Source organism: Eleutherodactylus coqui, chromosome 3 (assembly GCF_035609145.1).
Source record: "Eleutherodactylus coqui strain aEleCoq1 chromosome 3, aEleCoq1.hap1, whole genome shotgun sequence".
Lineage (NCBI taxonomy): Eukaryota > Metazoa > Chordata > Amphibia > Anura > Eleutherodactylidae > Eleutherodactylus > Eleutherodactylus coqui.
Window position 1 is genome coordinate 58647574 of NC_089839.1, and position 15202 is coordinate 58662775.

The 15202-nt window shown below is 40.7% G+C and overlaps 1 protein-coding gene across 1 annotated transcript in view; it reads left to right on the forward strand.

Annotated features, from left to right (window-relative positions):
• Positions 1-15202, forward strand: part of TASP1 (taspase 1) — a 156482-nt gene that overhangs the window by 35515 nt on the left and 105765 nt on the right. The window contains exon 8 of the mRNA XM_066595631.1: positions 6093-6172. Within this exon, the coding sequence (XP_066451728.1) occupies positions 6093-6172 (80 nt within the window). The remainder of the gene's footprint in view (positions 1-6092; positions 6173-15202) is intronic.

Consider the following 15202-nt stretch of genomic DNA (forward strand, 5'->3'; position numbering starts at 1 on the left):
AAAAGATTCGGGGGGCGGCGTGGTGGAGCGGGGTGTAGCAGTGGGCAACGGGGGAGCTCTCTCTCTCCCCCCCCCACTTCCCTCTGCAACCCCCCGCTCACCCCTGGCGCCCCCCGAATCTTTTCGCCTGAGTAGTCAATTACTCGAAAAAAAGCGACGCTCGATTGCGAAATCACCCTAAACGAGTAAGTTCGCTCATCTCTAGTTGTGAAGGATGTGTAATTTTTTTTTCTTTTCACTTTGAAATTTAGCCACTTTTTTTATTGTAGGATTTTTTTTTTACAGTTCTAATCCAACATTTTTCTTTTAGAAATTGTGTTTCTTTTTTATCTTCTATTTTGCTTTTGAAATATCAGACAATAATGTTAGTTTCTCTTCTAACATTTGTAAAGCCAACAGATTACAAGTTATTCCATTAATCCACTTTGTTGAAGCAGCAGATGTGTGATCTGCTGTCTCCATCCTGGGAACGTCTTGTTCACCAGTTTGAGAAATATTAATTGCCTCGTCTCTTGTAGTTTATATGGATATTTTTGACATTACTAATTTAATTTGTCTGTTCTGCTTTAGGCAACAAGAGGTTGAAAATCCAAGTTAAGAACAAATGATACTATTTTAGTAAAGATCCTCTGTGCTGTTTTTTAACAGCATTTGGCATGCACTTAGGTTTTTCCTTTTGTAGTGGGGAACAGGGATTTCTTCAAACAGATGACTTTAGTGTTTAGGGATTGCATGCACTGACATTGAAGATATTAGCCAATTAATCCTCTTGTGAACAGACCACATTTCTTTCTGGAAATGTAAGTTTGCTGCTAGATTAAACTGTTTTGTCAAGTTTTATTTTTTCTCTTGCCTGTTACCAACACTACTTTACCAAATAATTTAATGTTACAATACCTTTCGCTTTGATCAAGGCTGCAATCAAAAGACAAAGTATTGGAAAGCACATGATATCATTCTGATGCTTCTGATCTATTGCCCAATTTAAAACAACTGCCAGATTAAAAAAAAAAATACATGAGCAAAGAATTTCTTAGCAATCAGCAGAACGTTCTGAGAAAGCCATTGCAATCGGTTACTAGTAAGAATATTGCATTAACCTTTCCTATATACATAAAACTATCAGTGCGGTCTCTCATGAGGCGGCCAGTGAAAACACAGCTCTTTTTACTTTATGAAAGACTGCTTGATATTTAATATTCCTACAATGGAACCAAAACTCAGATTGTTCCAAAATAAAATGAACAAAACATGGGTCGACATATGATATAATGTTCCCACCTCTTCAGGTTTGGGTATAATGAATGTTTTGCTCATATGTGAAATAAGAATATTACCGAACTTTGTCCATATCTCCGTTCTAGAAGGGTTGTCTTAGGATAGGCCACCAATCTTCAATCGACAGGAGTCTGACTGCTATGATTCCCTGCCGATTGCTGTGAACGAAGGAATGTCTATTGTAGGTAATGGTCACAACAGTTGGATACTCACCAATTGGGCAATAGTGCCACTAGCATCTGTAATAAGACGGCACTATTGAAGGGGTGGTGTCATTAGAAGGTAACGCAGTAACAGAGAACATAGTGTTATGTGGGAGAGCTTCACAATCTGCAATTCTTAAAAACAAAACAAAAAAAAAAAAACATAGGGTACAGAATAACCATCATCGTCTGCAGAGTTGGCTATGCCATGAAACTATTGCCTGATCCATACATCGTAACAGAAATCCAGGTCCAAGAGACAAGACATACAGATCCAGGCGGCTAGTGAAGTAAACTATAACATAAGTGTGACAATCAGCAACCTAGAACCAAAGAACTTGAGTATATAGGAAGGTGGATGAGAAAATTCGAAGACAAATAAAAGGGAGAAAGAGGGAGAAGGGAAAGAAGAGAGAGCGAGAAAAAAAAAGAGGGAGAATCACAATATGAAGACGCTCACCCACGGTAGCAAAGGAGCCCAGCAAACTTATCAAGCTATAGGACCCTGGAACTTTGAAAGTCAGTAGAATTCATGAACTCTAGCCAGGGTTGCCACACAACTAGGAATTTCAAATTGACCCCTGCACTTTCCATAGCCAGCTCATGGCATTTGTCATAAGGAAGATATCTCCAGCTGCCATTTTTCCATACCAGGAGTAGAGCGCTAGTGTCGTGCAATGACAGGCCTGACCACTATCAGGCAGTTCCACAACAAACTCCGCTTTTGTGATTTCAAAAGCTCCCAGAAGAATAGAATGTGATCTGGGGAATATTGTCCACCCTCCTCCAATTGATGCTGTGAGAGAAACGATGGTGTCTGTTGAATACCATCTTGTTTCCCTTCCATTGCCTACGTGACACACTTATTTTGTTCAGAAGATTACAGGGCCTGAAGAAGGACCAAAAGCTGCAACTGACCTTCACACACAATTGTGTAGCCAGACAGCTGAATAAATATGGACTTTGTTTTAGAAATATCCTAACAAATAGAACTTTTTACTTTATTTCATCTTCTATACGTATATTTAATTATGTAAATCTTAACTAAGCTCAGGAATGCTTAAAGATTGCCAGCTCTCTGAGGTCCTTAATTGGTAAACAGCGCATGACCAAAAGACTGAAGTCTCTGTATGCGCTAACGGGCGTAACAAGTTATGCATATGTTAGATTAGGTGACTTTTGGTCACCTGACTTCAATGTATTTGTCTTAAAAGACTATAAATTCTTTGGCTATTTTACAATAAACGGAATCATTCGTGATTTACACAAATCAGTATATGTGACCTGTGATCCTCCGAGCATTTTGTATTAAACCTTAATTTGGAACAGTAAGAATACACATATCTCACTACATTGTGCTAGCAATACTGTAAAAGATGGAAAATACCCTGTCCCAAATGGGCTTTAGGCCTCCTTCACATGGGCGACACCACATCGCTGCGATATCGCACCGTGTCACCGTACGATATCGCTGCGATTTTCTCTCAGCAATACCGCGATTTTTGTAGCGCTACAAAGTTGCATGTAACGCTACAAAATCAGGCGACTTTATAACATCTGCTACTGTCAAAGTTGCATCGCATCGCATGCAAACCGCATTTTCGTGCGATGCAATGCAACAGAGAGGAAGGCTCCATAGGGAAACATGGGCTACAAAACCTAGCGTGTCGCGGGCATATCGCCGGACCAGCGAGGTTTGTGTGTCGTTTTGTAGCATGCTACAAAACATCTCGTGTGTGAAGGAACCCATAGGAAACCATGGGCTTCTCATACATGTGATTTGTAGCATCGTAGCAATGCTACAAAATCGCGCGACTTTGTCGCCCGTGTGAAGGAGGCCTTACATCATAACAACCTCTCCAAATGTGTATCCGTTCCAACAGAGTTCCGACACTGAGGTGTATATGCTATAAAGGCGAGTTGGGTATCTGTACCACCTGGAAAGAATTTTATAGTTTTTCTCTTGAGCATCACAGGCCACGGATAACTTATGAGTGAACAAAAACTCCTGCCAATCCATGCAAACAGCTCATTACGATGGGAGAAAGCTGCAACCAGCTAGGTATTTCCTCTTCAAGTCGCTGCCGGGAAATGTAGTATCGCAGAACAGACATTCAGATGAAAGACCACCCTGTAATACATGGATCACAAAGTTTGTCTGAATAGTCACCTTTCTTATGAAGTGACTCTCCATTGCAGTGGGGGTCCCGAGCAGGGAAAACCTATTTTGTGGTATTCATATGCCTTAATGGAGCATAGGAACAGGTGTTGCCTACTTGGCGCTACCTCTTTTTAATGAACCATATCATAACGTTGACCCTCTGGGTAAAAGCTAACAATTCAGTTTTTCCCGGAGGAATGTTACCAACTAGACCCCCAAAGTTGTACTTGCCTGATTGCTGCCATTTCAGAGATCCATGGGTTCTTCTCACTCCCAGCAGCTGCCATCTCAAGTCTTTAGCAGTGGTTGTCATTTGCTGCATGGGAACCTGTACAAGAAATAACTCTCTGCTCATTCTTGCCAAAAAGGCTCTGGGCTACATAAGGAAATCCAAACAAACATGAGCAGAAAATGAAGCGTTCACACTGATGTTGCCCTGTACGATCGAGCTGTGTACCATCTTGACTATAGCCCCACAGAGATGGACAGGGTAAAAGCCTTTTGTAAAAATAAGTGTAACACATTAAAACCAATTTGGTTGCTTGCATTCGCATACTACTAATTGTAATAAGTACATGCCGTCTTCTTCGAGCATTGTAAATATTTCATTCACGAACAGTGCCAGGTGTGCAAACAATAATGGTTCCCCTTAAAAGTTCCTCTGACTCTAATAAAAATGGTAGTTCAGAAGTAACTGCAGATCATTAGTAAATAAAACTCAGAAACCGTGTGTCAGCACGTTTTGTGTCTGAAGAGACCAGTGTCTTTCCAAAAACATTGGCAGTATTGGCTTTACATTTCATCACTACGCGTTTACGCCAGGAAGAGCAGAGTGCCAGCTTTGGATTTCTGTGCCAGTACAATGACTGACCTGCGCTGTCAACAGTCACTGAGCCCCTATGTCCTGGATCGCTGCGTAGTTAACAGATAATACATCTTTTTAAGAGACGACCTCAGCTTTTTGCTATGCTCCGTAACATTTTGAACTTGTGTATGCCAGTACACATAACTGTGGGATGTTAGACTCTCACAGGGTAAACTTCAGTAAATGCTTGGCTGTGCGATATATCCCAGAATCATAAATCTTTAAGAAACGTAATTCAAAATGTGTTTTTGGAGGATTAAGGCAGAAGACATGTGATAGGGTTGAAATAAACTCAAGAACAGATATTTGCTGATTGTTTAGGCCATGGAAGGGTTTCCATTTGTTCTAATAGCATAGTGGTTGGAAATATGAATACATAGACGCTACACCATCCATACAGTTTGGTAATATGAATTTCGGGAACGTAAATGAGCACATTTTCGACAAGAGGAACCAAAGGGGCCAGGAACTATTGTCAGCCATGTTAGAATGTGTGGAGAAATGTCCATCACTTAATCACAAGTATAAATGCAAATATATGCAACTCCTCCTTTGCATGTGGCATTGGAAAGTTTTTTTAGAAACATTTTTTGCAGGTAAGGTTTGAAATGGAACTTTTTTTTTGGAAAGAATCATTATCCAGTAGTCTGCCCCTGTAGTCTGTTTAGTAGGGTTAAAACCACTGCCAGGTTCCCAATTGGTTGTCCCCATAGAGCAGATAATCTGCCTGTGTACACAGAGGGAACAAACTGACCGACATGTTAATTGTCGGTCAGTAGTAGTTAGCGTGGGCAGATTATTTGCCTGTGTAAAAAGACGCTAAGCAATGCTCTACAAGCTAAACAATTGTTTAAAAGATGTGTAGTTTCCAGAAGTGCCGTTATAGTAGGATACTGCAAAAACAAACACTGATTTAAATAAATCTTGTTATGTGTATAGCACCAACTTATTCCACAGCGCTTTCAGGTAATTTATTTATTACTGCCCCCCCCCCCCCCCCCCCACCAAGCTGGGTACTCATTTTACCGAGCTCGGAAAGGATGGGATGCTTAGGCAACCTTGAGCCGGCTATCTGAACCATGTGGAGTCGTGAGCGAGAGTTTAGGACTGCATTTCTGCTGCCACACGAGACTCAGTGTTTTACCCTAATGCACAACTCTGTAGCCACCATTCTGAGAAATTAATTTCATACTAATTAACCCTTTCTAATCCATTGTCTGCCGTCTTCCTACATTCTGATTGAAGCCTGTGCAGCTCCAATGTTGGAAGATGTCCGGCAGGGTATTCTTACTATATATTGCCGGCCGCTCTGTTGTCGGGGGGCCTCTCCGGCATGTCACATTCTGCAGTACTGGCTCTAGCCAGCAGATGGCACTATTGTATAATGGTAGAAAGAGAAAGCCCCCTATGAAACCCTGAATCCAAAATTGGATTGCAAAGGGTTATTAAACACAAGATAGTGTACTGTAATAATCTCTACAAAACAAATGTCTTCTATCCAGTTTTAGAAACCAATAATTTTCTTAATGTTTTTGTAGGACATCCTTAAATTTTTCTAAACTTCAATTTGTCCTTTTTCTTTCAGCTTTTTAGTTGGAGATGGTGCTTTTAAATGGGCTGTAGACCACGGGATACCAACATGCCCTCAAGACATCATGGCTACAAGTGAGTACATGTATCATACATTATGACTTGGAATTCAATCTACTATTGATTTTTATATCGTATAGGTTTTGGTATTATGGAAATTAAAGGAGTTGTACAAGAATTTTAAGTTAGCCCCTCTTCTCTGGATAGGGGATTACTTGCTGATCAGTTGGTCTCGCTGCTGAGACCCCATCAATCTCAAGAATTAGGGTCCCAAGTTCCCCGTCCTCCCCACTACATGGTTATTGCACCCCCTGCAGTGAGGAGGACACTGAATGAAGCACTGGTTGCAGCATACCAGCACTCCATTCAGTTTCACTGGGACTGCAGAGATGCCCAAGCAGCACCCACTTGAGTGTTATTATCAGTCCATTCAGAGTGAAGTCACTGCAGGGAGGAAGTGACCACTGCAGTGACAGACCAAAGGTACACGGGAGTCCCATTCTGGAGATTGGCATGGTCTCAGCAGTGAGATAGGGGATAACTTGAAATTCTGGTACAACCCCTTAACACCACAGGACATAAGTATACTTCTTTGCTGGGGGCACTCAACCCAAAAGGATGTGAACTTGCTTCCTGTGCATGGTGCTTCGAAGCGAGCCTGCGCCATGCTGCAGCGGGAGCCGGCTCTGACTGATAGCTGATCGTTGAGAACATCGATTCCCGCTCTTAATCCCTTATACGTGATTATCAATGTACATCTAGATGTGTAAAGGGTTCACAAAGGGAGCCAATGCATTATCATAGCTATCAGAGACTTTATGGTTCAATTCCCCTACAGGGATATAAAAAAAAGTGTAATTAAATAAATAGAAAATATAGTGGAAAAAAAATGTACAAACAAAAACCTTTTGTTAACCCTTTCCTATCCAGTGTTGGACCTCGTCCAACTTTGACATTTCCCAGCATAGCACCCACGTCTGGCAAGACCCGACACCTGTTTATAACACCATGCAGAAGAGAAGTTTGTCATCGGAGTTCTGTTCTGCATGTGTGTATTGCAATATGCAAGAGAGAGATCCAACATCGGACCTCTCTCCTGCATACTGTTATATACATAATATACATATGTAGATTATATATAATAAATGTTAGATACATGCACATGCAATATACATATTTACTCACATTTAATCTTCAAAAAAAATTGATAATATCCTCATGACAGGTCATTTTTATGTGTTTCTGTTCCCACCCATCATAAATAAGAGCTTGGGAGTATGCAGGTGGCAGGGGAATTGGATTGGAAAGGGCTAAACATATTTGTAAATGAATTTTTTATTTTTATTTTCAATGTCACGATAAATATTTTCAGAAAATCTTAAAATTCAGCATTTTTCTCACTAACTACTAAGAGTACTTTTACGAGAACTTGCTTCAACAGCTGTTTTGTTTCAGTGAGCTGAAACAAAGCGACAAGGGACTAGTGAACGATTTCTTGCTCACTACCCTGTCAGGTCCCACTTTTACAGGGGACGACAGTTGTTGGAAATCGCTCGTTTGAGCAATATTTTTGGATGATAGTCAACCTGTGGAAAAGCACCCTATGCCTGATAATGGTATGACCTTTCCTGTTCTGTAGACAGAACTTCTTAGCAGTCATTTTTTTATCATCAGGATTACAGTCTAAAGACTTTTATATTTAGATGACACAGCAGCCACCATTCACAATAGAGGATGGTCAGAGCTTACCTCCTCCCCCTTCCTGTACAATGACCTCTGCACAGGTCATAAAACATTCTCCCATAAGAGTCAATGGGTCAGCTCCTGTCCATTGTGTGAATGGTTTATGATTTCTGCTCTAAAGCATCTCCTTAATGCTTTTAAAAGCAGCTCGGACAAGATGGCTGCTTCAATAGTCATGTACCGACAATGAACTAAAAAAAAAATCTGCAATCAGAAAATAAAAACAGAAGAAATATGGAATGTGTGCTACTATCTGGTTTTAATTTATTTAAAAAAAAATAAATATATGCAATACATTCCCTGTTAAAGGTGCTTGAAGAACCAGAGGTTTAATGAAAACAGATTAACTGTGTATTTAGCACAAATTGTCTGGGTTTCTTTAGGTATAGGCATGAAAACTATGTATAAGTGCTTGGGATGCCATTGCTGACTGAAATGCAGAACATATGTAGCTGGAGCCTGGAAGTAGAGTGTTGTGGTCTGTTCGTGTTGGAGGATGTGCAGACGGTAGCTGGGGGGATTAGCGTGCCCCAGATGATGAGCCTCTCTTTACTATGCACATGGTTTATATGTAGGTTTTAAAGGCTGGAGGAAAAACGCTAATTATTGGAGAATCTTTCCGTAAGGCCTGCCAACTATTTATATAGCAACACATAAGTGGGTATTAATATTAACATGCTGTATTTGGTTTTTTTTTTCATTAAGGAGAAGGTCCCTCTGAAATCCATTATGGTTAACTGTCAGTTTTCTCAAGTTGCATATTTTTTTTACATTTAGATGCTTCTTGGTTACATCTCTAGGGAAAAACATGTATATTTGCTGTTACAACTAAAACAAGGGTTGTCACCCAGAATTTAGAGACTAGTGAACTGCAAATCTATGTGGCTATGCAGATTTCCCCCTCAGGAGAGAGAGCTTGGTAACAAATCATTGAGGAGCTGAATTGATGGCCATATTTGTTGCAAACCTTGAAGAGTCCAGTCAACAGAGGGCTATGTTAGGCATGGGCACCAGTCTGTTCAGTAGATTTTGATGATCTCCGTAAGTTTCATGGCTTTCAGATTCAATAGCCTATCAGGTTGACCACTAGTTGCTAGTTGTGAGACATGTTGCAAGTTTGTTTAGAGTTTGGTAGAGTTGACTGCAGAACCTCCTGGACATCCTTCTGTTGAACCATTTCCTGATCGGCAAGTGATTTAAAATAGCTCCTCGCAAAAGTTAGCCACAAGGCAGAAGTCCATTGCCTTCATGTGCTCTCTAATTAGATTTTCTAGATTCAATGTGAAGCTGTCTTCCAAACTACTGGCATTCTGAAACGTTGGAGGCCACTATGTATTAGAGAGTTTGGACAGGGTTGTGCTTGGGTCCAGAAAGTTTAGTACACCTACAGTAAGTGCATGGGGTCAACCATACTGCAGTACACGATATAGCTTCTACTGACACCTATTGCCTCCTTCTCCTTTCTCTTGTAGATTGTAAGCCTTAAAGGGGTTGTCTCGCGGCAAGCATCAAAATTTTACATTAGCTCATTCCCCCTGTCACCCCCCCTGGCATAAAATAGCATTTTAAAGCGGTTTTTAAACCGCTTGCTACTCACCAATGTGATGAAAGATGAACTTATAAAATTCTTCTCCCAAGATGGCCGCCGGTCCTTTCCCAGGGATGCACTGTGGTTTTCTCCCATGGTGCACCATGGGCTCTGTGCGTTCCATTGCCGATTCCAGCCTCCTGATTGGCTGGAATCGGCACATGTGACGGGGCGGAGCTACGCGATGATGCGTAGAAGGGGGCGGAGCCAGAACGCCGCTCGTGCCCGGACCGACCAGAAGGAGAAGACCCTTCTGCGCAAGCGCGTCTAAAAAAGCAAGAAGACCCCGAAATTAGACGGAGCCATGGAGACGACGCCAGCAACGGAGCAGGTAAGTGAATAACTTCTGTATGGCCCATATTTAATGCACGATGTATATTACAAAGTGCATTAATATGGCCATACAGAAGTGTATAACCCCACTTGCTTTCGTGAGACAACCCCTTTAACGGGCAGGCTTTCCTATTTCTGTACCAGTCTGTCACTCGTTTAGGATTTGTTATCATCCGCACCAACACACGGGTTGGTGTGCATGTGGCCTAAGCCTTGTCTTTCTGATGTGGATATTGCTGCTAATTTGGAAGCCGATTTAGTCCTTGTGAATGGGCAAAATCTGTATGAAGAATTTCTGTTGTGCATCTGTGTAAAGAAGTCACACGGTGCTCTTTTTTTTTTCTTGACATTGAAACTTTTTCCACTGAGGATTTGAAATCACATTTAACGGGGTGCAGATTTTGTTACAATAAATCTGCCACATATGACTAGGGGTGGGGGGGGGGGGGGGTTCACAGTAGCAGGATAAACACCTGGATGTCGATAATACTTGTCACAGAAAGGGTTTAGAGTGTCCCTCTTAAAACTTTACTTTTATTAATAAAAATATATATAAAAAGGATTTTTTATATGAATCCTAAAACAGACACAGATACAGACAACAAAAATTAGTATAACGTGACCAGCGTCATCTCCTGAAAAAATATAAGCCAAAGTCAGGTATCTGGGGAGACGTTTTTAGGTAAAAAAAACTCCCTTAGCGGATAAGTGAATCCTGTTACCCAGTACCTAAAAGGTAGTTATTGGCTGGGAGTACTTCAAGGGTCAATTTTGGAAAATCAAGTTCCTGACTTGTAAATAGTTCAATCAGCTAGCGTACTGTTCAAGAAGACGGTTTGTGCTTAAATGAACAGTGCACGGTTATATCTTATAGAGGTCGCTGTCTGATAAAACACCTATCTTGGACATACATCAACGCATAGAGGACATGAATGTCCCAAATCAGGATGTATGTACCAAGAGAAAAAGGATGATGGATATAACCTGGTCAATGCCACGTAAGTCCCTATATTTTTAGGCAACAAGAAGGGAAATTGAAAAAGACCCAACCAAATTTGATCAGGTACTAAATTTCCAAAGTACAGAGGTTCTACGCGTTTCCACTACATATCACGTAGTCTCACCAGGAACCCAAACTAACAGGTACCAATAATCAAATTGAAAAATTGGTGTGGTAGACTCTCAAAATGTAGAGTACCACCTAGGTGAGGAGGTAGTCGATCCTATAACCGGGTCTAGCAAGCTCAAATAGCCCAGTAATCCCCCCAAGACAATACAGGAACGAAAATAAAAAACAGCAGCAGCACCAGCCTCTGTGGTAGGAACTTGATTTTCCAAAATTGACCCTTGAAGTACTCCCAGCCAATAACTACGTTTTAGGTACTGGGTAACAGGATTCACTTATCCGCTAAGGGAGTTTTTTTTACCTAAAAACGTCTCCCCAGATACCTGACTTTGGCTTATATTTTTTCAGGAGATGACGCTGGTCACGTTATACTAATTTTAGTTGTCTGTATCTGTGTCTGTTTTAGGATTCATATAAAAAATCCTTTTTATATATATTTTTATTAATAAAAGTTAAGTTTTAAGAGGGACACTCTAAACCCTTCCTATGACATGCCACATATGACTACAACCAAGTGTTTGGCTAATTTTAAATATCAGTCTTCTATTGTTCTTGAGCTTTTCACTTTACTTATTAATCAATTGGTTGTATATTTATACCCCCCCCCCCCCCTTCCCTTTCAGTCCCCTACAGTTATTTATTTTTTAATTCTGAAAAAAAAAGGTTTTGCCACAGGGCGAACCTTGTAGTGTTAAAGTTTCAAAATTGGCTTCATGACTGGAGAGTTATATTGTTGTTAGCACAGGCTGTTTTATTGTACACCTGGCTACTTGCAAATTTTCAGCTCCAACTTCTCTTAGTTTTCTCGTAAATAAAGCTTATCAAAATGAGAATGTTAGGCTTGATTTATATATTTTTTTTCTTTGTTTTTCGTAATTGCCAAGAGCAGGTGTTTTTCTTCCTGATAGTTTTCTTTTTACTAAGTTGCATTTAATCAAAAGGCTAGTAGAGCTGGGTGAGAAAACCCATCAAAACCGTAACTGCAGCCATTTTTATTTTTCACTCTTAATTTAGAGGTTCTTTCTGTTACCTAACAGCCTGTTCTAAAAAAAAAAAAATCTAAAGTGGTAATGGCAGCATTTTTTTAAATTTTGGGTTTGTTACTATTACCCTGTTATCCTGGTCTACCATCAAGGCCATGGGCTCTGCCATTTTTCTTTCTTTTTATTAGCATCTGGGGTTTTCTCCTAAACTAGGAGGGTTAAGGATAGACTGAAAGATCCGCTCTACAGACCGCATAGGCTAGCATAGGGATTGTCCTGGCAGCCGTAGCAGAAATGCTCAAGACTGGATCCTGTTAGGAACCTCTTTTAGTATACTTTTAGACCATTACAGTGACTAGATGTGGGGGGATGTGCTCTACAGCAACTGCAGAATTTAGAGAGGCATGATATGAAATTCATGTTCATCTTTTCTGCTGGGAGAAACACTGTATAGTCATTTGTGGTGGTGGATACCCCTTATTCCTATGGGGACCATAAGGTGATCATACCTTGTATCTTCTTTGCTGCAACATCATTGGCAGCAATGCTCTCAGACTTCAATCTAACAATCTAAATAGTATTTTTTTGACTCATGCAGTAGAAGCAGGAATTTTCTGTCTTCTTAATTTAAGCTCCTATATCTCCTGAGGATCTGCCTGATTTGCGGTGAAACGCATCAACCTAGTAATAAGAGCTTGCATGTAACTAAACAACCGAGTCACCATACCTGCATCTAGTGTCCAAGTTTGAGGCACTCTATGATACCTTGTTTAAGGTTATTAAACCATTTGTCGAGGGTTGAACAAAGACAAAATTATGATCCGTCTGTGGAGAGCTTGCTCTCCTAATTGTTTTCGTCAGTTTTGAGTTTGTGTCTTGTGTTGGTCCATTGATTGTGCATCCAAGTGTTATCTGAGTGTGAACCACGCAACAGTTCGTGAGCCTCATGTGCCGCCCGAATCTTTTCGCCCGATTAGGCAATTACTCGAAAAAAGCGATGCTCTATCGAGTAATTGATCTAAACGAGCATGTTCGCTCATATTGACTATGAACCCATGACCCTATAATGCAAACCTGCTACTTAAACTTTTTGGGTGCATGCTAGAGCAGCCAGGTATCTGGACCTCTGGGTGCCAGGCTATTAAATCTTTGCTAGAACAAGGGTAAAAAAGCATTGTTGTAGCAGTCTAACAGAATTTAATGACACTGTGTACGTCCGTCTTCTATTATTGTTTAATCTCTAGGTGGCAGACACTCATGACTTGTGAAATGAAGAAAATGACATAACCGTTTGGAGAAATGGAATCCGAGATGAACTTCATCTGTTGTCTATTCACATTTATACAGTTGAAAACGATTATCTTGGATCATGCTGTTCTTTGCATTGTTTAGCACGATCTTGATAAATGTCTGCCAAACAGAGCGATACTTGTATCATTTCGCTTTCATCTACGGTTTCTTCTAGCTTGTTTTGTCTCCATCTCTTTTAATGCAGAAGACAGAAAGAACTGTTAATTTCCTGTTGTAGAATGTAATTTTTAAACAAATATTTCTGTAGACCATTCTATCCGTGGATTCCGGTGTAGAAAACCTTACATAACTGTCATCAGGCCTCATCATGAGCGTATGTGCGGATACGTATGTCTCTGAAATAAAGCCATGTTTATTATTAAAGCAGGCAGCAAGTGTCGGGAGTATGGGGTTAGCGCTCTTTCCTTCTGAAAATATTTGAAGTTGTCTAGATCACTGTTGTTTAGTGTATCCCATAATCCAGAGTCAAAGTAGGAAACTAGGCAAGAACTGCCATGTACCGTCACTTTTATGTAGTGCAGGAGATGCTGTTGAGAGGCAAATAAACATGTAAATGTGCCCATAAACCTTCAGGAGCTGTCAGCCAACTGTTTGTTCGACCAACCACTATTTACCTCCCCCATACACACAAATGCTCGGTTTGGCCGAGGATTCTTGTATACTCTTTGTCAAAAAAAAATATCAAGCATCTAGAAGGAGTTGTCGTTTTGATGCAAAACTCGGCATGCAGTTCCATCTAAAGTAGATTTGCAAATGATTAGAATTGTGGCGTGATTAGATGAATTGCAGCTGAGGCCCTAGAAATGGTTCCACCCTTGACCTATAAGAAAGCTCTCAGCGGCTACTTGTGTTAAGTGAACCTCCTGTTCTGCTTGTGTAGAACTTGTGGACCACTAGGCCTCCATGTACAACGCATTCAAAGAGATTTCAACCAGTTAAGAGTTTGAGAGGGGGCACATTATTGGAATGCAAAAAGCTGGATGGTCAAATCGATGAATTGTCTGCCACCTCGGGTATCCACCACCACAAAATATGTGTTTAATTTTATCGACCATTTACATTTTTATTCCTGTGAGTAGTTGTCATAGGGGCCTCAGTACACTGCTTTGCCCGGGGGCCCATAATGCTGTTAAGACTGCACTGAGTAGTGGTATGAGGGACAATGACAGCTCAGCGATATGTTCAGGATATCCGGCAGCCACATGTGTTGCCTCTCGTGGCAGGGCTTCAAAGAGGCATTTTCCAGCAGTAAAATGCTGGGTCGCACACAGCAGGGATGTCATAGGAATACTTCCTCAACATTGCCACACTTTCATGGCCTACTTGGTCACCAGATTTATCACCAATAGAACATGTATGGGACCATGTCGGACCCCAACTTCGACAGATTATGAGTTTGCAAGATCTTGAGGCTCCGTTACACCAAAATGTGGAGCAATAGGCACAGGATACCATATAGATCCTTCATGCCAGCCGGTATCATAATCTTGCATCCAATGCTAGAGACAGCCTAACATGGTACCAGAGCCTCCAATTTAAGTGTTCAGATTTCCGCAATAAATTATCATTTTGCTCTAATATTGTAATTACTTACTTATATCAATGATCCAATCACACTTACAAAGTTTTATTAGATTCTGACAACTCTTTCCAGGTTCTTTTATTTTTTTGACAAGGAGTTAATTATGAATAGGCAGAGTGGAGAAAGGTGCTGCCAGACAGCTCTGGTGATGGCTTATGTCTAGCTAGAGCAACAGGATTGAGTGCTGGAATTCAATATTCCTGATTTATTCATTCTTCTGATTTTATCTGTCTAGGGAGACTTGAGAAACCGCCATACCCATGTGATATTCGTCCAGTCTCTCCTGAATAGACAGATTCTGACGATTTTGTTCCTAATGTGTATGGAGGGCCTTTAGACTCTACCCAGAGTGTAAATGTTCTCAACATGCACTCCAATTGAATTGTTAGTCTTCTGTGGGCTTAACATATGCCACAATAATGTCCTTTCAACATGCATG